The sequence below is a fragment of the Pogoniulus pusillus genome, chromosome 42, assembly GCF_015220805.1.
Source record: "Pogoniulus pusillus isolate bPogPus1 chromosome 42, bPogPus1.pri, whole genome shotgun sequence".
NCBI lineage: Eukaryota > Metazoa > Chordata > Aves > Piciformes > Lybiidae > Pogoniulus > Pogoniulus pusillus.
Window position 1 is genome coordinate 118,354 of NC_087305.1, and position 24,747 is coordinate 143,100.

Below are 24,747 nucleotides of genomic sequence, written 5' to 3' on the forward strand. Positions count from 1 at the left end.
AGAAGGTGCCCAGGAGACAGCAGTGTGCCCTCAGTGTGTCTCCTGGGCACCTTCTTGCCCCCCTGAAGGCTCCAAGGCTGTCCTGAGGGGCACCAAGAAGAGTGTGGGCAGCAGGGCAAGGGAGGTTCTGCTGCCCTCTGCTCTGCCCCCAGCCTGGCTCCAGCTCTGGGCTGCCCAATGGCAGAGCCTGGCAAGGGCTGCAGAGAGTGCAGGGCAGGCTGGGCAGGTGCTGAGGGGCCTGGAGCAGCTCTGGCAGCAGCAAAGGCTGAGAGCCCTGGGGCTGAGAGCCTGCAGCAGAGCAGCCCCAGAGGGCAGCTGAGCAGTGCCCAGGCAGAGCTGAAGGAGCTGTGGGGGGCAAGAGGCTGGGGCCAGGCTCTGCTGAGCGCTGCCAAGGGGCACAGAGTGGAGCCCAGGAGGGTGGAGCTGAGCAGCAGGAGAAAGTGGTTTGGTGTGAGGGTGCCAAGGCCTGGAGCAGGCTGCCCAGAGAGGCTGTGGAGCCTCCTTGTGTGCAGAGCTGCCAACCCCCAGCCTGGGCACTGTGCTGCTGGCTGAGCTGCTGTGGGGGGCCCTGCTGGAGCAGGGGGGCATGGCCTGGGGGAGCCCCAGAGGTCCCTTCCAATTCCATCAAGCTGGGATTCATGGAGCCTGTGATTCCTGCCAGGCATCCTCCATGCTGGAAGAGCCCCTGGGGGTCAAGGCCAAGGCATGTTGGCACCACGGTGTAGGAAGGGCTGGAAAACCTCTGGCACTGACCCCCTGACTCATGGCACAGCCAGGGAGGGTCGCTGGGTTTGGGTCCTGCCTGTGCTGTAAGCTTTTGGGGTGACTGAGTGGGGAAGAGGCTGTGGAGCACTGGAAGCTCCTTGGGGTTTCCTTGGCACCTGCCCGGGCATGAGGCTGCTCCTGAGGAGGTTGTGGGGTGGCATTTGGTGAGCTCTGGAGGCTAAGGAAGAGATGCAGGGCTGTGGGGGGGATGGGTGGGAGTGTGCCCGGTGGCACTGCTGTGGCTGGCACAGCCAAGCCCTGTCCTGCAGGGGTCACAACCTGCTCCTTGCATGGAAGAGGAGGGGAGCTGAGGCACTGCCCTGAGTGTGCCAGTGTCCCGCTGCCGTGCCCAGCCCTTCAGCTGAGCCCTGGCCTCTCTCTGCCCCCCGCAGATCGATAAGTACCTGTACCACATGCGGCTCTCCGAGGAGACCCTGCAGGAGGTGTCGGAGCGCTTCGGGAAGGAGATGGAGAAGGGGCTGGGGGCGGACACCAACCCCACAGCCTCCGTCAAGATGCTGCCCACCTTCGTCAGGTCCACCCCGGACGGGACAGGTACTGTCAGAGGGGAGACGGCTGCCGACGTGTGCCAGCAGGGAGGGGTGGCACCAGTGGGCACCTCTGCCTCTGGGGGCTCTGCCCCGCGGAGGGAGCCGTGGCAGGGGGACAGGACTCGTTCCCGGCTGCGGGCTGGGGCTGGGGGAGGGAGGGTGGGAAGCAGCCCTGGAGTGTCCTTGCTGGCAGGACAGGGACAGTCACGGGTCCAGCTCATCGCCTTTCATTAGCGCTGGCACAGCGGCGGTGCCAACCGCTCTGAATGCCACCGGGACCCCGGCAGGAGAGCTCACAATGGCCCTTTCTGCCGGGCCCGGTGCATCCTTGCTCTCGGCTCCAGTTTGCTCCTCTTGACCCAAAAAGCCACTTCCTGCAGCATCCGCGGGGGGAAATTCCCTTCTGCCTCCCCCTCCGAGCTCAGCGGTTTGGGAAGGACCTTTCTTGTGCCCCCCCCCGCCCCCCAGCACTGCCCCTTGCCCGACAGCGTGCGGCGGGATGCAGGCACAGCCAGGACCTGCCGAGCCTCCCAGCGGTGGAGTGGTGCTGGCAGCTGCAGGACAGGGAGGGACAAAGAGCCCTGAGCAGCTGGAGCTGCCCTTGGCTCCACATCTGGGCTGGAAGCACCCTGGGGATGGTGCCCAGGCAGGGTGGTCTCTTAGGCTGGAGCTGCTCAGAGCTGGAGTTACTGCGGCTGGGGGGTGAGAAGCTCAGCAGGAGCCAGCAGTGTGCACTTGCAGCCCAGAGAGCAGCCAGAGCCTGGGCTGCAGCAGCAGCAGTGTGGCCAGCAGGGCCAGGGAGGGGATTCTGCCCCTCTGCTCTGCTCAGAGCCCACCTGGAGTCCTGCATCCAGCTCTGGAGCCCCTGGGACAAGAGGGCTGTGGAGATGCTGGAGAGTGTCCAGAGCAGGGCCAGGAGGATGCTCAGAGGCTGCAGCAGCTCTGCTGTGAGCACAGCCTGAAAGAGTTGGGGCTGTGCAGGCTGCAGCAGAGGAGGCTCCCAGGGGATCTTCTTGTGGCCTGCCAGGATCTGAAGGGGGCTACAAAAAAGCTGGGGAGGGACTTTTGAGGCTGTGAGGGAGTGGCAGGAGTGGGGGGAATGGAGCAGAGCTGGAGGTGAGGAGAGTGAGGCTGGAGGTGAGGAGGAAGTTGTTGAGCAGGAGAGTGGTGAGAGGCTGGCAGGGGTTGCCCAGGGAGGCGGTTGAGGCCCCATGGCTGGAGGTGTTTGAGGCCAGGCTGGCTGAGGCTGTGTGCAGCCTGCTCTAGGGTAGGGTGTCCCTGGGCATGGCAGGGGTTGGCACTGCCTGATCCTTGTGGTGCCTGCCAACTCTGCCTGATTCTGTGGTTCCAGCAGCAGCACCCTCACGGGGGGGCACTGCAAAGCCTGGGTGGCACAGGCTGCTGCAGCCAGCAGCAGAGATGGGTGAGGAGGGAGGGAGCTGGCAGCAGGACCTGTCTGCTCTTCCCTCCCCACCGCTGTGTTTCCATACCTGGCTGCTGCAGAGGAGTAGATGCCAGCAGATGCCAGGCTGGAGCCTCCAGGTGCCCTGGCTTGGGCAGGCAGTGCCTGGGCAGAGTGGAGTTTCCTTCCCCGGGAGGCAGAACGAGCTGGGCTGAGCCTGCAGGGAGGGGGGGGGGGAGGCGTTCCACAGGGTGCAGCTGAGAGGCAGCCCTGCCCCAGCGGCCGAGAGAAACATCAGTGCTGCTCTGCTGCTGTGTCGAGGGGGATGAGCTCTGCACCAGCAGGCAGCTGCTGGAGACATGGCAGGGAGAGGTGAGGGGCAAGAGCCTGGGGAGCCCCAGGCAGCCTAGAATGGAAGGCACCCCCAAAGCTCAGCCAGTCCAACCCCTCCCCAGGGAGCAGAGACCTCTGCAACGAGCTCTGGATGCTCAGAGCTCCAAACAACCTGACCTGGGATGGTTCCAGGCATGGGGGCATCTTTCTGGGCAGCTTGGGGCAAGGTCTTCACCACCCTCAGCATCAAAAATTCCTTCCTTATCTCCAGTCTGAATCTCACCTTTCAGTTTCAAACCCTCCCTCCCTGTCCTGCCCCAACAGGTCTTGCTCAGAAGTCTGTCCCCAGCTTCCTTCTAAGCCCCCTCCCTCCCTTAAGCCTGGCACCATCCCTGACCCCAAAGCCACCCTGCTGCTGTACCCCTGTGGTGCCCAAATAGGCACCAGCTGGGCCTGGCTGCTTGTCCCAGGAGAGAGATTTCAATCTGGTTCCATGCAGGGGAAGAGTTTTAATTCCAGGAGCAGCCAGGATGCTGCCCCCGGGCACAGGAACCACTGCAGCCCAGGGCACTGCCTGCTGCTGCAGCTGGCAGAGCTCCTGAGGGGCAGAGCTCTCAGCACCCAGCCTGTGCTGGGCAGGACTAAGTCCTCTCCTTGCCCTTGCAAGAGCCACTCACAGAGACATTAAATGCACAGGGTTGGAAGGGACCCCCCCAAGGGCATCTTGCCCACCCCCTGCACCCAGCAGGGACTCCTCCAGCCAGAGCAGGCTGCACAGGGGCACAGCAAGGCTCAGCTTGAAGGGCTGCAGGGATGGAGCCTCAAGCACAGCCCTGGGCAGCCTGTGCCAGGCTCTCAGCACCCTCCTGGTGCACAACTTCCTCCTGGTGTCATAGATTCATGGGTTGGGTTGGAAGGGACCTCAAAGACCATCCAGTGCCAACCTCCTGCCATGGGCAGGGACACCTCCTAACAGCACAGGGCCTCAGCCAGGCTGGCACTGAACACCTCCAGGGAGGTTGTGGAGCACAGAAGCACAAAATGTGATCTGTGCTCCACAACCTCCCTGGACAACCTGTGCCAGGGTCTCACCATCCTCAACCTGTGCCAGTCTCTCCCCACCCTCCTTCCCACCAATCTCTCCCTCATCTCCACTCTCCCTCTCCCTTCTCCCAGCTCAAATCCATTCTCCCTCCCCATGCCACTCCCAGCCCTTGCCCAAAGTCCCTCCCCAGCTCTCCTGCAGCCCCTTCAGGCACTGCAAGCTGCTCTCAGCTCTCCCTGCAGCCTTCTCCAGCCTGAGCAGCCCCAACTCTGCCAGCCTGTGCCCACAGGGGAGGTTCTGCAGCCTCTGCTCCTCTCTGTGGCCTCCTCTGGACCTGCTCCAACCTTCACCTCCCCTGCTCCACTTTCAAACCCTTGCTCCTTCTCCTGTCACTTCCAGCCCTTCTCAGCAGCCCCTCCCCAGGTCCTTGGCTTCCTTCTCCACATCCTCCCAACCCACAGCTCCTGCAGGCTCCCAGCAGCACTCCTGGCCCAGGGCAGATGAGTGTGGAGGGAAGAGCAGAGGAGGTGCTGCAGGCTGGGGGTGCTGAGGCTGCAGCTGCCCCAGCACTGGGGAGCAGAAGGCTTTGGAGCAAGTCCTGGGGAGCCAGGAGCTGGGATTCACTGCTGGGATCCAGCTGGATCCAGGCTGTGAGCAGCTTTGGTGTCTCTGCTGTTGGGTTTTGGAGTTGGGAAGGGCAGAGGGGGGGGGCTGGAATGTGGCAAGCTGGGGTGAGCTAAGGTCAGGTCGAGGAGGGGCTGGGTGCCAGCTCCCCTGGCAATGTCTCCTCGTCATGAGACAGTGTGGCAGCAGCTGGGGCAGAGCTCAGTGTCCAAGGGCATGTCCTGCCTCCTGCCACTGTCTCCTGAGCCTGCCCTTTGGCTGGGCACAAAGCTCTGCTCCCACCTGCTGGGGGTGCCACAGCTGCCTCCCACCCGAGCTCCTTGCCCTGCTCTGGCCCTGCTTGTGCCCTCTCCAGCTCTGGCAGCTCCAGGGTTGGGGGGGGGGAGGAGGCTCCATGCCATGCTCCCTGCTCCTCCTTGGCACAGCTCGAGTTTGCTCCTCTCTGGAGTGAGGTCTGGTTAAGCTCACCCCCTGGCTGGGGGTGGGTGAGAGGCACTTAGATAGAGCCAAGGTCACAGCCAGGGCTCCAAGTCAAAACACAGCCTCAGCTCCCTGCTCTGCACCTCCCCTGCAGCTTGGCAGCACCTCCAGGGCAGGCATCCTGCTTCTGACTTCAGACCTTCCCCTCAAAGCAGCTTCTCTTGGCTCCAGCACCCACCCGACCCTCCCTGTGTGCCACGCAGCCAGTGGGCATCCCAGGGCAGGCTGGTGAGGGGGAGCAGACCCCAAGCAAGCTTCTCCTTGGAGCCCTAAGGATCCTGAGCAAGGACTCTCCTCAGTGCCAGCACCACCTCCCCCCCTGCCCTCTCCTGCTCTGCCCAGAGCCTTGCTGGCATCACTGCCTTGCCTCCTCCACACTGGCACAAGGGGCTCCTGCTGCCTCCTCCGTGTAGCCCTGGCAGCTGACAGCCATGGCCTGGGCTTTTTGACTGGCCAGGGCTGGGTGCTAGGTTGGACTGGATGATCTTGAAGGTCTCTTCCAACCTGCTTGATTCTGTGATCTATGATCTATGACCTTGGCCTGGAGCAGCAATGGTCTGGGCAGCAGAAGCAGGGCAGGGATTGTGCCCCTTGTGCTGGGCACTGGTGAGGCCATGGCTTGGGTGCTGGGCTCGGGTTTGGGCACCTCACTGCCCAGAGGAGATTGAGAGAGGCTGGAGCAGGGCCAGAGAAGGGCAACAAAGGTGGGGAAGGGTCTGGAGAAGAGGGCAGCTGAGGGAGCTGGGGGTGGTGAGGCTGGAAGAGGATGAGAGGAGACCTCCTTAGCCTCTGCAGCTCCCTGAGAGGAGGCTGGAGCCAGGTGGGGGCTGGGCTCTGCTCCCTGGTCTCAGCTGATAGGAGGAGAAGAAATGGCCCTCAAAGTGCCCCATGGGAGGCTCAGGAAGGATTTGTTTGCTGCCAGAGTGGTCAGGGACTGGCAGAGGCTGCCCAGGGAGGTGGTGAAGTTCCCATGCCTGCAGGTGTGCAAGAACCCTGTGGCCATGGCAGCTGTGGCCATGGTGTGGTGCCCATGGTGGGGCTGGGCTGGTGTTGGCCTGGATGACCTCAGAGGCTTCTCCAAACCAAACCAATTCTCTGCTCCACAGGACCACAGGGTCAGAGGACCACAGGGTCACAACCACAGGGTCAGAGGGTCAGAGGATGTCAGGGGTTGGAAGGGGCCCAAAGAGCTGATCCAGTCCAAGCCCCCTGCCAGAGCAGGACCATCCAAGCTAGCTCAGGGCACACAGCAACACATCCAGACAGGCCTGGAGGAGGAGCCTTTGTTCAGTGACTTTGGTGGTCACATCCCTGGAGAGGCAGAGGGGAGGTCTTGGCAGCAGCCTTGCCCTGCTGGAGGGCTCAGTGCCTGCCCACACCCAGCCCACCCAGCCCAAGGTCTTGGAAGGCTTCAAGGAAAACTCTGGGTCCATATCCAGAGCCCAGAGCAGGGCAGGGCTGGCAAAGTGTCTGCAGATGGAGATGGAGTGGGCACACCAAGGGCTGCACCTCCACCTCCTCCTGCACCACCCCTCAGGGCAGAGCCAGGACCTGCTCCAGCTTCTCCTCTTCCTCTTCTTTCTCTATGAAGCTGTTTTGACTGCAGCAAAAGAGAGACTGCAGCAGGTTGGAGTTGACCACCTCCAAGACCAAAGAATCACAGAAGGTTTGGGGCTGAAAGGACCTTTCAAGCTCATCCAGACCAACCCCCTGCAGCCAGCAACTACAGAAGGCTGCTCAGAGCCTCAACTTACCTGGCCTGCACTGGTGCCAGGCTTGGGGCAGCTTCACCTCTCTGGGCAGCCTGGGCCAGGCTCTGCCCACCCTCAGTGCCAAACATTTCTCCCTTCTCTCCACTCTGAGTCTCCCCCTTTGAGCCCAAACCATCCTCCCCTTGGAGCCCAAAGCATTCCTCCTTGGAGCCCAAAGCATCCCCCCCTTGGAGCCCAAACTATCCCCCCCTTGGAGCCCAAAGCATCCCCCCCCCCTTGGAGCCCAAACCATCCCCCCCTTGGAGCCCAAAGCATCCCCCCCCTTGGAGCCCAAACCATCCTCCCCTTGGAGCCCAAAGCATTCCTCCTTGGAGCCCAAAGCATCCCCCCCCTTGGAGCCCAAAGCATCCCCCCCTTGGAGCCCAAACTATCCCCCCCTTGGAGCCCAAAGCATCCCCTCTTGGAGCCCAAACCATCCCCCCCTTGGAGCCCAAACCATCCCCCCCCCCTTGGAGCCCAAACCATCCCCCCCTTGGAGCCCAAACCATCCCCCCCCTTGGAGCCCAAACCATCCCCCTCTTGGAGCCCAAACCATCCCCCCCTTGGAGCCCAAAGCATCCCCCCCTTGGAGCCCAAAGCATCCCCCCCTTGGAGCCCAAAGCATCCCCCCCTGGAGCCCAAACCATCCCCCCCTTGGCCTGTCCCAGCAGCTCCTGCTCTGGACTCTGTCCCCAGCTCTCTGCTCAGCTCCCTGCAGCACTCAAGGCCTCTGGAAGGTCTCCCTGGAGCCTTCTCTCCTCCAGGCTCAACAATGCCAACTCTCAGCCCTGCCTGCCCTGCTGTGGCCTCCTCTGGCCCTGCTCCAGCAGGTCCCTGTCTGTGCTGTGCTGAGGGCTCCAGAGCTGCCCCAGCACTGCAGGGAGGGTCTCAGCAGAGGGGATCAGGGAGGCAGAATCCCCTCCCTGCCCCTGCTGCCCACACTGCTGGGGACCAGCCCAGGAGATGCCAGCTCTGGGCTGGCAGCATAGCTGGGGTATGATGCTCCACAAGATGCTTCACAAGATGCCCAGGCCCTGCTGTAGCTCCAAAGCTCCTCTGCCCTTCTTGCCCCCCACCACTTTCACCTGGCACAGGCATTTCTGAGGGCACCAAATGCCCACCCTGAGGAGGTTCTCTGGGAGCAAGCAGCCCCTTGGCTCTGAGCTCTGTGTTTGCCCTCACTGTTTGGCTTGTGGGCTCAGCACCACAGCTGATACCTTATCTCCTGGGGAGGCAGCACCCAGGGAGGACCCAGCTGAGGCCAGCTGCCAGCAGAGGCCATGCTGCCCCTCTGTGCCCGGGCATTTCCCTGCCCCTGCCCCTCGGCAGCCACCGCTGGAACCGCTCAGAGCTGGCACACAGCTCTGGGGCAGCTTCTACAGGGGTCGTGGTGCTCAGGCTGGCACTGCCTCCTGGTGAGGGACAGAGGGCAGCAGGGGCAGAGGGTCACAGGCAGTGCCCACAGCAGGGGCAGAGGGTCACAGGCAGTGCCCACATAAGGTGTAGAGTCACAGGCAGTGCCCACAGCAGGGGCAGAGGGTCATAGGCAGTGCCCACATGAGGTGCAGAGTCACAGGCAGTGCCCACAGCAGGGGCAGAGGGTCACAGGCAGTGCCCACAGCAGGGGCAGAGGGTCACAGGCAGTGCCCACATAAGGTGCAGAGTCACAGGCAGTGCCCACAGCAGGGGCAGAGGGTCATAGGCAGTGCCCACATGAGGTGCAGAGTCACAGGCAGTGCCCACAGCAGGGGCAGAGGGTCACAGGCAGTGCCCACAGCAGGGGCAGAGGGTCACAGGCTCCATGAATCCCAGCTTGATGGAATTGGAAGGGACCTCTGGAGCTCCCCCAGGCCATGCCCCCTGCTCCAGCAGGGCACCCACAGCAGCTTGCCCAACAGTGCCCAGGCTGGGGGTTGGCAGCTCTGCACACAAGGAGGCTCCACAGCCTCTCTGGGCAGCCTGCTCCAGGCCTTGGCACCCTCACACCAAACCACTTTCTCCTGCTGCTCAGCTCCACCCTCCTGGGCTCCACTCTGTGCCCCTTGGCAGCGCTCAGCAGAGCCTGGCCCCAGCTTCTTGCCCCCCACAGCTCCTTCAGCTCTGCCTGGGCACTGCTCAGCTGCCCTCTGGGGCTGCTCATGCCCACATTCATGCCCCTCAGGACAGCCTTGGAGCCTTCAAGGGGGCAAGAAGGTGCCCAGGTGACAGCAATGTGCTCCCTGAGGGCACATTGCTGGCTCCTGGGCACCTTCTTGCCCCCCAGCCCTGGCAGCTGCTGCTCCTTGGAGCTGCTCCCCAGCAGCTCTCCCCTCAGCTGTGCTGCTGCAGGAGGTTGTTGGTGCCCAGGGGCAGGATCCTGCCCTTGCCCTGCTTCAGCCTCCTGCGGCTCCTCTCTGCCATTCTCCAGCCTGCTCAGGTCTTGCCTGGATGGCAGCAGAGCCTGGCAGGATGCCAGCTGCTTGGGCACAGTTCTGCAGGCCAAGCCTGGCAGTGGTTCAGCCAAAAGCCAGCAGGTGTGGAAGGTGTGGGCAGGACAGGAGGACAGCTCTGCCCCCAGCTCCTTGGCCCTTCCTGGGGGCTGTGCCACTCCTGGTGCCCACTGCTACCTCCAAGGAGCTGAGTCTTGGCTCCAGCAGCCTGAGCCCTGGTGCATTTATCACCCCCCTGAGGTGCTTTTCATGCCCTGCTGGCAGTAGAACAGCATCTGTGCCAACGGCAAGGGGGGCAAGAGGACAGCTTGACCCATGCTTGGCACAGAACACGCTGCCAGCTGTGCCCAGCCGGGCATTGCCTGCAGCTCTGCCCATCCCTGGCTGGGGCTGGATGCCCGTGGGAGGCTTACTGAGGCCATCAGGACAAGGAGGAGCTTCACCAGGCCTTCTCCTGGGGCACTTGCAGCACCCTTGGAAGGAGAGGTGCCCAAGCCGTGCCCGCTGCCTGGCAGACTGCCTGCAGAACGAGCTGGTTTCAGCCTCCTCCTGTCCCCTCTCCGTGGGCATGAGGCAAGGAGGAGAAAACACTCAGGGTCTGGGTGCCCGGTGCAGGAGCTGGGGCACTCCTGTGCCCTTCTCCAGCCCTGTGGGCACTGTGCTGGGCACGTCTCGGCCGTGCCGCCTGGCTCCGGGGGGCGCCCAGGGGCGGCTGGAGGAGGGATGGGTTGGGGCTGCAGGCAGGCAGCGCTCCTGGGCTCCTGCGGGGGGGAGCTGCTCCAGAGACGAGAGGAGGCTTGGCCAGAGCCGGGGCAGGGCCCCGCTGAGCTCCAGCCCTTGCTGCATCCTGGCGTGAGTGCCCCAGCAGCAACTCTGCCCGCAGCAACTCTGCCCGCAGCAACTCTGCCCACAGCAACTCTGCCCACAGCCTCTCTGCCCGCAGCAACTCTGCCCACAGCAACTCTGCCCGCAGCCTCTCTGCCCGCAGCAACTCTGCCTGCAGCCTCTCTGCCCGCAGCCTCTCTGCCTGCAGCCTCTCTGCCTGCAGCTCCTCTGCCTGCAGCTCCTCTGCCTGCAGCCTCTCTGCCTGCAGCTCCTCTGCCTGCAGCCTCTCTGCCTGCAGCTCCTCTGCCCTCAGCCCCTCTGCCTGCAGCTCCTCTGCCCTCAGCTCCTCTGCCCTCAGCTCCTCTGCCTGCAACTCCTCTGCCTGCAGCCCCTCTGCCCGCAGCTCCTCTGCCTGCAGCTCCTCTGCCTGCAGCCTCTCTGCCCGCAGCTCCTCTGCCTGCAGCTCCTCTGCCTGCAGCTCCTCTGCCCGCAGCCCCTCTGCCTGCAGCTCCTCTGCCCTCAGCCCCTCTGCCTGCAGCTCCTCTGCCCTCAGCTCCTCTGCCTGCAACTCCTCTGCCTGCAGCTCCTCTGCCTGCAGCCTCTCTGCCCGCAGCTCCTCTGCCTGCAGCCCCTCTGCCTGCAGCCTCTCTGCCTGCAGCTCCTCTGCCTGCAGCTCCTCTGCCCGCAGCTCCTCTGCCTGCAGCTCCTCTGCCTGCAGCCTCTCTGCCCGCAGCTCCTTTGCCTGCAGCTCCTCTGCCTGCAACTCCTCTGCCTGCAGCCCCTCTGCCTGCAGTCCCTCTGCCTGCAGCCTCTCTGCCCACAGCCTCTCTGCCTGCAGCCTCTCTGCCCTCTGGCCTCAGCACCTCGGGGGTGACCTCAGCCCATGGGGCTGCAGCCAGAGCCAGGCTGGGACCTGTGCCAGCCCAGCCCTGCCCTGTCCTGTCCTGCAGCATCCCTGGGGTGAGGGCCTGACCCCTCTGGGGTGATCCACTGACCACCTCGGTGGTGATCCACTGATCCCACTAGAGTGATCCACTGACCACCTCGGTGGTGATCCACTGACTCCCCATGGTGATCCAGTGACCAGCTTGGGGGTGATCTGCTGGCCCCCTGGGGTGATTTGCTGAACCCCTCTGGGTCGATCCACCTACCCCATCCCAGGTGATCTGCTTACCCTTCCTGAGGTGATCCACTGACTCCCCCCCGGGGGTGATCTGCAGACCCCTCCAGGGTGATCCACTCTCTCAGAGTGATCCACTGACCCTACTGGAATGAGGCACTGACCACCCCGGGCCGATCCATTTGGAGTGATCCACTGATGCTCCAAAAGGCGATGTGCTGAACCCTTCCTGAGGGGATCCACTGCCTCCCCCGGGGTGATCTGCTGACTGCCCTGGAGCCATCCACTGACTCCCCCCGCTGGAGTGACCCACTGACCCCTCTAGGATGATCTACTACCCACCAGGGTGATCGAGTGACCCCTTAGGGGGCTATATTGACCCCTCAGGGTGATACACTCACCCCCCTGGGATGCTCCACTGCCCCGCCAGGGAGGTCTACTGCCCTGCCAGGAAGATCCACTGCCCCCACCAGGGAGATCCACTGCCCCACCAGGGAGGTCCACTGCCCCACCAGGGAGATCCACTGCCCCACAAAGGAGATCCACTGCCCCGCCAGGGAGAGCCACTGCCCCACAAAGGAGATCCACAGCCCCACCAGGGAGATCCACTGCCCCACAAAGGAGATCCACTGCCCCACCAGGGAGATCCACTGCCCCGCCAGGGAGATCCACTGCCCCACAAAGGAGATCCACAGCCCCACCAGGGAGATCCACTGCCCCACAAAGGAGATCCACTGCCCCACCAGGGAGATCCACTGCCCCACAAAGGAGATCCACTGCCCCACCAGGGAGATCCACTGCCCCACAAAGGAGATCCACTGCCCCACCAGGGAGATCCACTGCCCCTCCAGGGAGATCCACTGCCCCACAAAGGAGATCCACTGCCCCACCAGGGAGGTCCACTGCCCTGCCAGGGAGATCCACTGCCCCACAAAGGAGATACACTGATCTGACAGGGAGATCCACTGCCCTGCCAGGGAGATCCATTGCCCCACAAAGGAGATACACTGATCTGACAGGGAGATCCACTGCCCCGCCAGGGAGATCCACTGCCCCACAAAGGAGATCCACTGCCCCTGCCAGGGAGATCCACTGCCCCACCAGGGAGATCCACTGCCCCCGCCAGGGAGATCCACTGCCCCTGCCAGGGAGATCCACTGCCCCTGCCAGGGAGATCCACTGCCCCATAAAGGAAATCCACTGCCCCACCAGGGAGATCCACTGCCCCCGCCAGGGAGATCCACTGCCCCGCCAGGGAGATCCACTGCCCCACAAAGGAGATCCACTGCCCCTCCAGGGAGATCCATTGCCCCACAAAGGAGATCCACTGCCCCACAAAGGAGATCCACTGCCCCCACCAGGGAGATCCACTGCCCCACAAAGGAGATCCACTGCCCCCACCAGGGAGATCCACTGCCCCTGCCAGGGAGATCCATTGCCCCACAAAGGAGATCCACTGCCCCTACCAGGGAGATCCACTGCCCCCGCCAGGGAGATCCACTGCCCCGCCAGGGAGATCCACTGCCCCGCTTCGTGCTCCCTCCTCTCCCTCCCTCTCCCCGCCCTCATCTTCTCACTCCCCCGCGGCAGCAGAGCAGCTTTGAAAGGACCTTTTCAGCTGCCGAGGGACTTTGTAAAGCTGCTGCCGGCCCCGGGGTCGCCACCGGCCCCGGTTCCCTCGCCCCGAGCGCTCGGAGGGTCAGCGGCAGGAAGGATGCCAGGCCAGATGGGCGCCCCGCGGGCTCTGCCGCCAGGCTGCCTTTTCAGCTGGAGTCACTGGAGATGCCTGCTGCCCGCTGGCATTCGCATGCTAATGGCCCGCAGGGTTTGTTTCGGCCGGAGCCCCTTTGTGCGAGCCTCGGCGGGCACAAAGCGGCCCCCGGGCACCGTCATCTGCCCAGGGAGCCAGCGCAGCACATTCGATGCATTCAGAAAGCGAACAGTGCTGATGGAGCCTTTCCCCCGGCCCTCGCTCCGCGCCGCTGGGGGTTCAAACGGCCAGCCTGGCACTTTGCCTGCACCCCTGCCCTCGGCCGAGCTGCAGGGCAGAGAGATGCCCATGCCCGGGGTGCCAAAAACCTGCCCGAGAGGAAGGCAGCTGCGTCCTGGAGGCTGCAGGACCTGGGACTGCTCTGGGCTGGCACCGGTGGAGAAACTGCTTCCAGCCCTGCCCAAACCAAACTGCTTCCAGCTGAGCCCAAACTGCTTCCACCTGAGCCCAAACCAAACTGCTTCCAGCTGAGCCCAAACTGCTTCCACCTGAGCCCAAACCAAACTGCTTCCAGCTGAGCCCAAACTGCTTCCAGCTGAGCCCAAACTGCTTCCACCTGAGCCCAAACCAAACTGCTTCCACCTGAGCCCAAACTGCTTCCAGCTGAGCCCAAACTGCTTCCAGCTCTGCCCAAACCAAACTGCTTCCAGCCCTGCCCAAACCAAACTGCTTCCACCTGAGCCCAAACTGCTTCCACCTGAGCCCAAACTGCTTCCAGCTGAGCCCAAACTGCTTCCAGCCCTGCCCAAACCAAACTGCTTCCAGCTCTGCCCAAACCAAACTGCTTCCACCTGAGCCCAAACTGCTTCCACCTGAGCCCAAACTGCTTCCAGCTCTGCCTAAACCAAACTGCTTCCAGCTCTGCCCAAACCAAACTGCTTCCAGCTCTGCCCAAACCAAACTGCTTCCACCTGAGCCCAAACTGCTTCCAGCTCTGCCTAAACCAAACTGCTTCCAGCTCTGCCCAAACCAAACTGCTTCCAGCTGAGCCCAAACCAAACTGCTTCCAGCTGAGCCCAAACTGCTTCCAGCTGAGCCCAAACTGCTTCCAGCTCTGCCCAAACCAAACTGCTTCCAGCTGAGCCCAAACCAAACTGCTTCCAGCTGAGCCCAAACTGCTTCCAGCTGAGCCCAAACCAAACTGCTTCCAGCTCTGCCCAAACTGCTTCCAGCTCTGCCCAAACTGCTTCCAGCTGAGCCCAAACCAAACTGCTTCCAGCTCTGCCCAAACCAAACTGCTTCCAGCTGAGCCCAAACTGCTTCCACCTGAGCCCAAACTGCTTCCAGCTCTGCCCAAACCAAACTGCTTTCAGCTGAGCCCAAACTGCTTCCAGCTGAGCCCAAACTGCTTCCACCTGAGCCCAAACTGCTTCCAGCTCTGCCTAAACCAAACTGCTTCCAGCTGAGCCCAAACTGCTTCCAGCTGAGCCCAAACTGCTTCCAGCTCTGCCTAAACCAAACTGCTTCCAGCTGAGCCCAAACCAAACTGCTTCCAGCTGAGCCCAAACTGCTTCCAGCTCTGCCCAAACCAAACTGCTTCCAGCTGAGCCCAAACTGCTTCCAGCTCTGCCTAAACCAAACTGCTTCCAGCTGAGCCCAAACTGCTTCCAGTCCTGCCCAAACCAAACTGCTTCCAGCTGAGCCCAAACTGCTTCCACCTGAGCCCAAACTGCTTCCAGCTCTGCCCAAACCAAACTGCCTCCACCTGAGCCCAAACTGCTTCCAGCTCTGTCCAAACCAAACTGCTTCCACCTGAGCCCAAACTGCTTCCACCTGAGCCCAAACTGCTTCCAGCTCTGCCCAAACCAAACTGCTTCCAGTTGAGCCCAAACTGCTTCCAGTCCTGCCCAAACCAAACTGCTTCCAGCTGAGCCCAAACTGCTTCCAGCCCTGCCCAAACCAAACTGCTTCCACCTGAGCCCAAACCAAACTGCTTCCACCTGAGCCCAAACTGCTTCCAGTTGAGCCCAAACTGCTTCCAGCTCTGCCCGAACTGCTTCCACCTGAGCCTGAACTGCTTCCAGCTTAGCCCAAACTGCTTCCAGCTCTGCTCAAACTGCTTCCAGCCCAAACCAAACCAAACTGCTTCCAGCTCTATCCAAACCAAACTGCTTCCACCTGAGCCCAAACAGCTTCCACCTCTACCTTAACTTCTTTCTACCTGTGCCAAATCTGCTTCCTTCCATTTCTGCCCTAACTTCCTCCTTCCAGCCATGCCAGAGCTTCTTCTTTCCACCTCTGTCTGCCCAGGGAAGGCAGCAGCGAGTCCCAGAAGGTCTTTGGGGTGTTTTTCCCCCTCCCTGCTTTCCTGCTGCCTCCAGCCAGGTGCCAGGAGTGCAGGGCAGTTCTGGAGCAGGGCAGGGGGCTGGGCTGGGCTGCAGTTCCCCCCAGGTATCAGATGTTCAGCCTAAGTCCAGAGCTTCTGCTCGGGTGGAGCTCCCAGCATCACCTGGTTGGAATCACAGACTGGTTTCAGCTGGAAGGGAAAAGACCTCAGGCCCATGGAGTCCAACCACAGCCTAGCATCTCCCTGCACACCTCTGTTAGACCTGAGCTCCTCATCCAGGTGGGGACTCCACCACCTCCCCGGGCAGCCTGTGACAGTCCCTGACCACTCCTGCAGCAAAGGTTTTCCTTTGTCTCCAACCTAACCCTCCCCTGCTGCAGCCTGAGGCCAGTTCCTCTTGGCCACTTCTCCCCTGGGTGAAGAGGTCACCTCCCACCTGCCTCCAGCCTCCCTTAGGGGGTTGTAGAGAGCCAAAAGTTCTCCTCTCAGCCTCTTTTTCTCCAGGCTGAACCAGCCCAGGTCCCTCAGCTGCTCCTCACAGGACTTGTGTTCAAGACCCCTCACCAACTTAAGGCTTGGGAATGGGTCCAGGATGGCACTGCCAGCTTCTTCCCCATGGAGCAAGAGGCTGGAGGTCCTCTACCCTGGAGCACTGGGGGCTGGGCATGGACTTGGCTGGTTGCAACTGGTAGGATCTATCCTCCTGCACTCCCTACCCAAGGAGTCAGGATACATCTCAAAGGAGCTGCTTTGATCTCTGCCAGCCATGGGGGTGCCAGGGGTGCCAAGGAGGGGCAGGAGCTGCACCCACAGCTCTGATCAAACCAAGTGAAAGTCTAATGACAAATTAAAACAGAGAAGTGGAGAAGAACCCAAACCTGCCCCTCGTGTCTGGGAGCTGGCTGAGGGCTCCCCTGCCTGCTCTGGGACTGCCTGGGTCGGGCACTGGGGCTGCTAAAGGACACCTGCATTGGAACCATGGAATGGTTTGGCTTGGATGGGACCTGTAAAGCTCAGCCAGGCAGCAGGGACACCCCCAGCCAGACCAGGCTGCTCAGAGCCCTAAACAACCTGACCTGGGGGGATGGTGCCAGGCATGGGACAGGGACACCCCAACCAGAGCAGGCTGCTCAGAGCCCTAAACAACCTGACCTGGGGGGATGGTGCCAGGCATGGGGGCAGGGACATCCCCAGCCAGAGCAGGCTGCTCAGAGCCCTAAACAACCTGACCTGGGGAGATGGTGCCAGGCATGGGGCAGGGACACCCCAGCCAGAGCAGGTTGCTCAGAGCCCTAAACAGCCTGACCTGGGGAGATGGTGCCAGGCATGGGGACAGGGACATCCCAAACAGAGCAGGCTGCTCAGAGCCCTAAACAGCCTGACCTGGGGAGATGGTGCCAGGCATGGGGACAGGGACACCCCAGCCAGAGCAGGTTGCTCACAGCCCCAACTAACCTGACCTGGGATGGTGCCAGGCATGGGGACAGGGACACCCCAACCAGAGCAGGCTGCTCACAGCCCCAGCCAGCCTGACCTGGGATGGTGCCAGGCATGGGGCAGCTGCTACCCTCTGTGCAGCCTGGGCCAGGCTCTCTGCACCCCTCAGCATCAAACGTTTCTTGTCTCCAGTCTGAATCTCCCCCTGTGAGTTTGAATCCATCACCCCTGGCCCTGTCCCATCTAACCATGGCTCTCTCTGGGCTGTCACAGAGGATGGAGACTTCCTGGCCCTGGACCTGGGGGGCACCAACTTCCGTGTGCTGCGGGTGAAGGTGTCAGACAATGGCCTGCAGAAGGTGGAGATGGAGAACCAGATCTATGCCATCCCCGAGGAGCTCATGAGAGGCAGTGGGGTGCAGGTGGGTGCTCAACCCCTCCCTCCCCCTGCCAGCTGCACGCTGCTGGGCTGCAGCAGGCCCTGCCCCGGGGGGAGCCACTCTTGTAGGGGCACTTCTGTGTGCTGGGCTTGGAGCATCCTCTTGTTCCTGCCTCCCCCGGGGAGATGTTTCACTTCCTTGCCTGGACACCAAATGTGGGGGTGGGTGAGGAGCAGTCTGTGGGTGGCAGACTCCTCGAGGGTCCCCTCAAGCAGGCAGGGTGCAGGAGCTTCTGTGCTGCTGGTTCCTCACTCTGCTCCCTTTGTTTCCCAGCTCTTCGACCACATCGCAGAGTGTTTGGCCAACTTCATGGATAAGCTGAAGATCAAAGACAAGAAACTACCCCTTGGGTTCACCTTCTCCTTCCCATGTCACCAGACCAAGCTGGATGAGGTGAGTGAAGGTCTCACCTCCTGCTGAGGCTTGTGGCTGAGCCTGGGATGCAGTGGGACAGGGCTGGGAGGCAGCAATTGTCCCATGCCAATTTTAGTCTGTGCTTTGAATTAGGCTGCTTGGGTTTGGGCCTAGAATGACAGCAGCACAGAGTTGTTTTGGTGGGAAAAGACCTTTCAGATCATTCAGTCCAGCCCTGACCTCAGCACTGCCAGGGCAGCACCAAACCATGGCCCTCAGCACCACATCTGCAGGGCTCTGAAACTTGCCCAGGAGCTGGGACTCCATCACTGCCCTGAGCAGCCTGGGACAGGCCTGGACAAACCTTTGCAGCAACAAATTGCTCCTCAGGGCCAACCTAAACTTCCCCTGGGGCAACCTGAGGCCATTTCCTCTCACTTCTCCTTGGCAGCAGAGCCCAACCCCCACCTGGCTCCAGCCTCCTCTCAGGGAGCTGCAGAGGCCAAGGAGGTCTCTTCTCAGCCTCCTCTCCTCCAGCCTCACCACCTCCCAGCTCCCTCAGCTGCTCCTCCTCAGCCCTCTTCTCCAGATCCTTCCCCACCTCTGGTACCCTTCTCTGGCCCTGCTCCAGCCTCTCAATGTCCTCCTTGGAGAGAAAGGCCCAAAACTGCCCCCAGGATTCCAGCTGTGGCCTCAACAGTGCCCAGCACAGGAGGTTGATCCCTGCCTTGCTCCTGCTGGTCAAAGGTGCTGCTGGGAGCTAAGGGACAAGTCCTGGGGCTTGCAGGGCTGCAGGAGGTGATGTTTAAAGTGTGACTGCTTCACTCTGCCCAGAGGCCACCACAGAAAGCAGCTTCCCCCCTCTGCAGCTCGAGCTGAAAGAGAACAGCTGCAGTGGGGTGAGCAGCTCCAGGCAGCCCAGATGTGCTGAGCATCCCATCCCTGCCACCCCATCACATCTGGTCCCATCACATCCCTGCCATCCCATCACATCTGATCCCATCACATCCCTGCGACCCCATCACGTCCCTGCCATCATCCCATCACATCTGATCCCATCACATCCCTGCCATCCCATCACATCTGATCCCAACTCTGTCATCCCATCCCATCCCTGCTACTCCATCACATCCCTGCCATCCCATCATATCTGATCCCATCTCTCTCATCCCATCCCATCCCTGCTACCCCATCACATCCCTGCGACCCCATCACATCCCTGCCATCATCCCATCACACCCCTGCCATCCCATCACATCTGATCCCATCACATCCCTGCCATCCCATCACATCCCTGTCATCATCCCATCACATCTGATCCCATCTCTGTCATCCCATCCCTGCTACTCCATTCCATCCCTGCCATCCCATCTAATCCCACCCCTGCCTCCCATCACACCTCTGCCATCATCTCATCTCATCCCACCCCTTCCATCCGATCCCATCCCCATCCCTTCTTTCCCATCCCATCCCCATCCCACCCCCACCACATCCCTATCATCCCCTCGCAGCCTTTCCCTCCCCTCCACCCCTCCCCATGCCCTGGCACACGCCGCAGGGTGCCCGGGGGTGCTCCCTGCCCAAGCGGCTGCCGCTGCTGTGTGCTTCGCTCTGCCGCCGGCGCCGCCGCCCTGGCCGGGAGCTCGGAGCCGTCGGGGCCGCAGCGCCGGGCACGGACACGTGGCCGCTGTGCTGCCACCCACGGCCGGGCTGTGGCGGCGGAGGGGGGCCCGGAGCTCTCCTTGCCCTTGCCTCACCCGGGCAGCAGCAGCAAGCAAAGGAGGTTGGCTCCATGCGGCGCCGCCGCTGCCGCACGTCCGCTGCGAGCCGCCGGGGCCGGGGCCGGTCAGGCTCCGCCGTGCATGAGCGCTTCGGCAGCAGTAATGAGGAAGAGGATGAAGGGCAGCCAGGGCTGCGGGGTGGAAGCAGCAAGGAGATGGGAGACGAAACGGCTGCGCCCTGGGACCTCGGACCCTTTGCCTTAGCTGTGCCAGCCCTGAGGCCAGCGTTTGCCTCCTGGGCTGGGCAGGGCTGAGGCCACACCTCAAAGCCTGGGGGAGGTTTTGGGGCCCCCCCCACTCTAGGAAGGGCATTGAGGGGCTTGGAGCAGGGGCAGAGAAGGGCAACAAAGCTGGGGAAGGGTCTGGAGAAGAGAGCTGGGAGGGGCAGCTGAAGGTGGTGATGCTGGAGGAGAGGAGGCTGAAAGGAGACCTCATTGCTCTCTGCAGCTCCCTGAGAGGAGGCTGGAGCCAGGTGGGGGTTGGGCTCTGCTGCCAAGGAATAAGCAATGGGACAAGAGGAGATGGCCTCAAGCTGCACCAAGGGAGGGTTAGGTTGGGTATCAGGAAAAACTTCTTTGCTGTAGGGGTCAGGGATTGGCACAGGCTGCCCGGGGAGGTGGTGGAGTCCTCATGCCTGGAGATGTTCAGAAGCTGTGTGGCAGTGGCACCTGGGGACAGGGTTTAGTGGCCCTGGTGGTGCTGGGTCAGTGGTTGGACTGGATGAGCTCAGAGTTCTTTTCCAGGCAGAGCCATTCCCTGGTTCTCTCTGGAGCTCTGAGGTTGGAGAGTCTGAAGGCAGCTGAGCCCTTTCCCTTCCCTGGAGCCTCACCCTGGTGGCCCTGCCGGCTGGGGACACACTTGGTGGCTCAGGCCACGGGGAACAACGACACCCCCCAGCTCACAGGCAGCACTCCAGGAGCTCTCCATGGGCTCTGAGCAGATCTCCCTGCAGGGCTCCATAAAAGGCAGTCATGGGAACCAACTCCTGCTGCTGGCAGGGCAGCACTCAGCCACCTCCTGCCCATAAACCTTATCTGTGAGGGCAGCTGGGAACGGCTGCTGAGAGCTCCCAGCTCCTGATAGCACAGCTCTGGCTGCTCCCAGCCACCCAGCCATGTGCCCAGCCCTGGCCCTGCTCCAGGGAGCCCTGCAGACACCTGGCTCAGTGGGTCCTACCCCCACAACGTTCCCTTTTTTGCCCTCTCTCCACCAGCAGTGTGCCCAGGTGGGCAGCAGAGCCAAATGGCATCCTGGGCTGGCTCAGGAGCAGTGTGGGCAGCAGGACAAGGGAGCTGCTTCTGCCCCTCTGCTCAGCACTGCTCAGGACACCCCTGCAGTGCTGTGTCCAGCTCTGGGCTCCTCTATTCAAGAGAGATGCTGAGGTGCTGGAAGGTGCCCAGAGCAGGGCAGCAAGGCTGGGGAGGGGCCTGGAGCACAGCCCTGTGAGGAGAGGCTGAGGGAGCTGGGGAGGTGCAGCCTGCAGCAGAGGAGGCTCAGGGCAGAGCTCATTGCTGCCTGCAGCTGCCTGCAGGGAGGCTGTAGCCAGGTGGGGTTGGGCTCTGCTGCCAGGCAGCCAGGGCCAGGAGAAGGGGACAGAGGCTGAAGCTGTGGCAGGGCAGGCTCAGGCTGGATGTTGTTAGGAAGTTGTTGGCAGAGAGAGTGATTGGCACTGGAATGGGCTGCCCAGGGAGGTGGTGCAGTGCCCATGGCTGGAGGTGTTGCAGCCAAGCCTGGCTGGGGCACTGAGTGCCATGGTCTGGTTGGTTGGGCAGGGCTGAGGGCTAGGCTGGGCTGGATGAGCTTGGAGCTCTCTTCCAGCCTGGTTGACTAAATCCCTTTCCAATCACAGAGCATCCTGGTTACATGGACCAAGGGGTTCAAGTGCAGCAGTGTGGAGGGCAAGGATGTGGTGTCCATGCTGCGCAAGTCCATCAAGAAGAGAGGGGTAAGAGGCTGGGCAGGCGGTGGGACAGGGGCAGGTGGTTCCCTGGCACAGGGCACTCATGCAGCTCAGCTGCCCTGTGGCAGCAGAGGTGGTTTGGCTGTGTTGATTCAGTCTCTCTCCACTGCCACAGGACTTTGACATTGACATTGTGGCTGTGGTGAACGACACCGTGGGGACCATGATGACCTGCGGCTACGACGACCACAACTGTGAAGTTGGCCTCATCGTTGGTGAGCTTCAGCAGGGGAGGGCAGAACTGGGGTCCAGGGATATGGAACTGCTGGGGAGGGGTCCAGAGGAGGTCTCCAAAATGAGCAGAGGGGCTGCAGAACCTCCCCTATGGGGACAGGCTGGGAGAGTTGGGGCAGTTAAGCCTAGAGAAGAGAGGAGGCTCCAGGGAGAGCTTAGAGCAGCCTAATGGCTCCCCAGGACTTGCTCCAAAGCCTTCTGCTCCCCAGTGCTGGGGCAGCTGCAGCCTCAGCACCCCCAGCCTGCAGCACCTCCTCTGCTCTTCCCTCCACACTCATTTGCCCTGGGCCAGGAGTGCTGCTGGGAGCCTGCAGGAGCTGTGGGTTGGGAGGATGTGGAGAAGGAAGCCAAGGACCTGGGGAGGGGCTGCTGAGAAGGGCTGGAAGTGACAGGAGAAGGAGCAAGGGTTTGAAAGTGGAGCAGGGGAGGTGAAGGTTGGAGCAGGTCCAGAGGAGGCCACAGAGAGGAGCAGAGGCTGCAGAACCTCCCCTGTGGGCACAGGCTGGCAGAGTTGGGGCTGCTCAGGCTGGAGAAGGCTGCAGGGAGAGCTGAGAGCAGCTTGCAGTGCCTGAAGGGGCTGCAGGAGAGCTGGGGAGGGACTTTGGGCAAGGGCTGGGAGTGGCAGGAGGAGGGAGAATGGATTTGAGCTGGGAGAGGGGAGAGGGAGAGTGGAGATGAGGGAGAGATTGGTGAGAGTGAGGGTGGGGAGAGCCTGGCACAGGTTGAGGGTGGTGAGACCCTGGCACAGGTTGTCCAGGGAGGTTGTGGAGCACAGATCACATTTTGTGCTTCTGTGCTCCACAACCTCCCTGGAGGTGTTCAGTGCCAGGCTGGATGAGGCTCTGTGCTGTTAGGAGGTGTCCTTGCCTGTGGCAGGAGGTTGGCACTGGATGGTCTTTGAGGTCCCTTCCAACCCAACCCATGGATTTATGACACCAGGAGGAAGTTGTGCACCAGGAGGGTGCTGAGAGCCTGGCACAGGCTGCCCAGGGCTGAGCTTGAGGCTCCATCCCTGCAGATGGTCTTAAAGGTCCCTTCCAACCTAAACCATCCCAAACCTAACAACCTCCCTAAGATCTCCAGGAGATCATTTTCCTTCTGACCTCCAGGGTCTTTGGTGAGAGGGGAGGAGTGGGGTGGGCAAATCAAACCAGCTCTGCCCCATCCTTCGTTGCCTTCCCTCTTGCGCTTTGCCTGGTGCTGGTTGCGGGGAGGAGGAGGAGGAGGAGGAGGAGGAGGAGGAGGAGGAGGAGGAGGAGGAGGTGGAGGAGGAGGGGGAGGAGGAGGAGGACAGGAGGAGGTGGAGGTGGAGGAGGACAGGAGGAGGAGGAGGAGGAGGAGGAGGAGGACAGGAGGAGGAGGAGGAGGAGGAGGAGGAGGAGGAGGAGGAGGAGGACAGGAGGAGGAGGGCTGGAGGGAAGGGCAGCATCGCCTCACCAGGTCCCCTGCTGGCTTCAGGCACCGGCACCAACGCCTGCTACATGGAAGAGATGAGGCACATCGACCTGGTGGAGGGGGACGAGGGTCGGATGTGCATCAACATGGAGTGGGGAGCGTTCGGCGACGACGGAGTCCTCAACGACATCCGCACCGAGTTCGACCGAGAGATCGACATGGGCTCGCTCAACCCCGGCAAGCAGCTGTGAGCACACCTGCTGGCCACGCACCTGCTGGCCACGCACCTCCTGGCCACGCCTGAGCCTTCCCTCTCCCCTTCTCCATCCTCCCCTCCCCTCCCGACCGCCCTTCGGCTGGCACCGCAGGGGTCGCCCGAGTTAACTGGGTCACCGCCGGCCCCGCCGCGGGCAGAGGCTGCGCCGCAAGTGGCGCTTGGAGGAGCTCCAGAGGAGGCACCGAGACGGACCGGGAGGGTTGGAGCAGCTCTGCTGGGAGGAGAGGCTGAGGGAGCTGGGGGGGTGCAGCCTGCAGCAGGGGAGGCTCAGGGCAGAGCTGATTGCTGCCTGCAGCTGCCTGCAGGGAGGCTGTAGCCAGGTGGGGTTGGGCTCTGCTGCCAGGCAGCCAGCAACAGAACAAGGGGACAGAGGCTGAAGCTGTGCCAGGGCAGGTCTAGGGTGGATGTTGTTAGGAAGTTGTTGTCAGAGAGAGTGATTGGCACTGGAATGGGCTGCCCAGGGAGGTGGTGGAGTGGCTGTGCCTGGAGGTGTTGAAGCCAAGCCTGGCTGGGGCACTTAGTGCCATGGTCTGGCTGGTTGGCCAGGGCTGGGGGCTAGGTTGGACTGGATGAGCTTGGAGCTCTCTTCCAACCTGGTTGATTCTATGATTCTATGATTCTTAAAGCAGCCCAATGGCTCCCCAGGACCTGCTCCAAAGCCTTCTGCTCCCCAGTGCTGGGGCAGCTGCAGCCTCAGCACCCCCAGCCTGCAGCACCTCCTCTGCTCTTCCCTCCACACTCATTTGCCCTGGGCCAGGAGTGCTGCTGGGAGCCTGCAGGAGCTGTGGGGTGGGAGGATGTGGAGAAGGAAGCCAAGGACCTGGGGAGGGGCTGCTGAGAAGGGCTGGAAGTGTCAGGAGAAGAAGCAAGGGTTTGAAAGTGGAGCAGGGGAGGTGAAGGTTGGAGCAGGTCCAGAGGAGGCCACAGAGCTGAGCAGAGGCTGCAGAACCTCCCCTGTGGGCACAGGCTGGCAGAGTTGAGGCTGCTCAGGCTGGAGAAGGCTGCAGGGAGAGCTGAGAGCAGCTTGCAGTGCCTGAAGGGGCTGCAGGAGAGCTGGGGAGGGACTTTGGGCAAGGGCTGGGAGTGGCAGGAGGAGGGAGAATGGATTTGAGCTGGGAGAGGGAGAGGGAGAGTGGAGATGAGGGAGAGATTGGTGAGAGGGAGGATGAGGAGAGCCTGGCACAGGTTGCCCAGGGAGGTTATGGAGCACAGAAGCACAGAATGTGATCAAAGATCACATTCTGTGCTTCTGTGCTCCATAACCTCCCTGGAAGTGTTCCAGACCAGCCTAGGCTGTGGACAGGCTGGGGGTGTGCAGCCTGGAGAAGAGAAGGCTCCAGAGAGACCTCAGAGCTGCCTGCCAGTAGCTGAAGTGAGTTCCAAGCAGGCTGCAGAGGGACTGTGCCCAAAGCCCTGCAGGGTCAGGAGCAGGGCAATGGTTTGAGATGAGAGCAGAGCAGATTGAGATGGGATGTGAGGAACAAGT

The 24,747-nt window shown here is 62.1% G+C and overlaps 1 protein-coding gene across 1 annotated transcript in view; it reads left to right on the plus strand.

The window, feature by feature from the left end:
• LOC135192381 (hexokinase-2) overlaps positions 1-24,747 on the plus strand; it is a 49,220-nt gene that overhangs the window by 11,263 nt on the left and 13,210 nt on the right. Inside the window, exons 2-7 of the mRNA XM_064175480.1 lie at positions 1,158-1,320; positions 17,094-17,242; positions 17,534-17,653; positions 21,245-21,340; positions 21,471-21,570; positions 23,048-23,231. Of these exons, the coding sequence (XP_064031550.1) occupies positions 1,158-1,320; positions 17,094-17,242; positions 17,534-17,653; positions 21,245-21,340; positions 21,471-21,570; positions 23,048-23,231 (812 nt within the window). The remainder of the gene's footprint in view (positions 1-1,157; positions 1,321-17,093; positions 17,243-17,533; positions 17,654-21,244; positions 21,341-21,470; positions 21,571-23,047; positions 23,232-24,747) is intronic.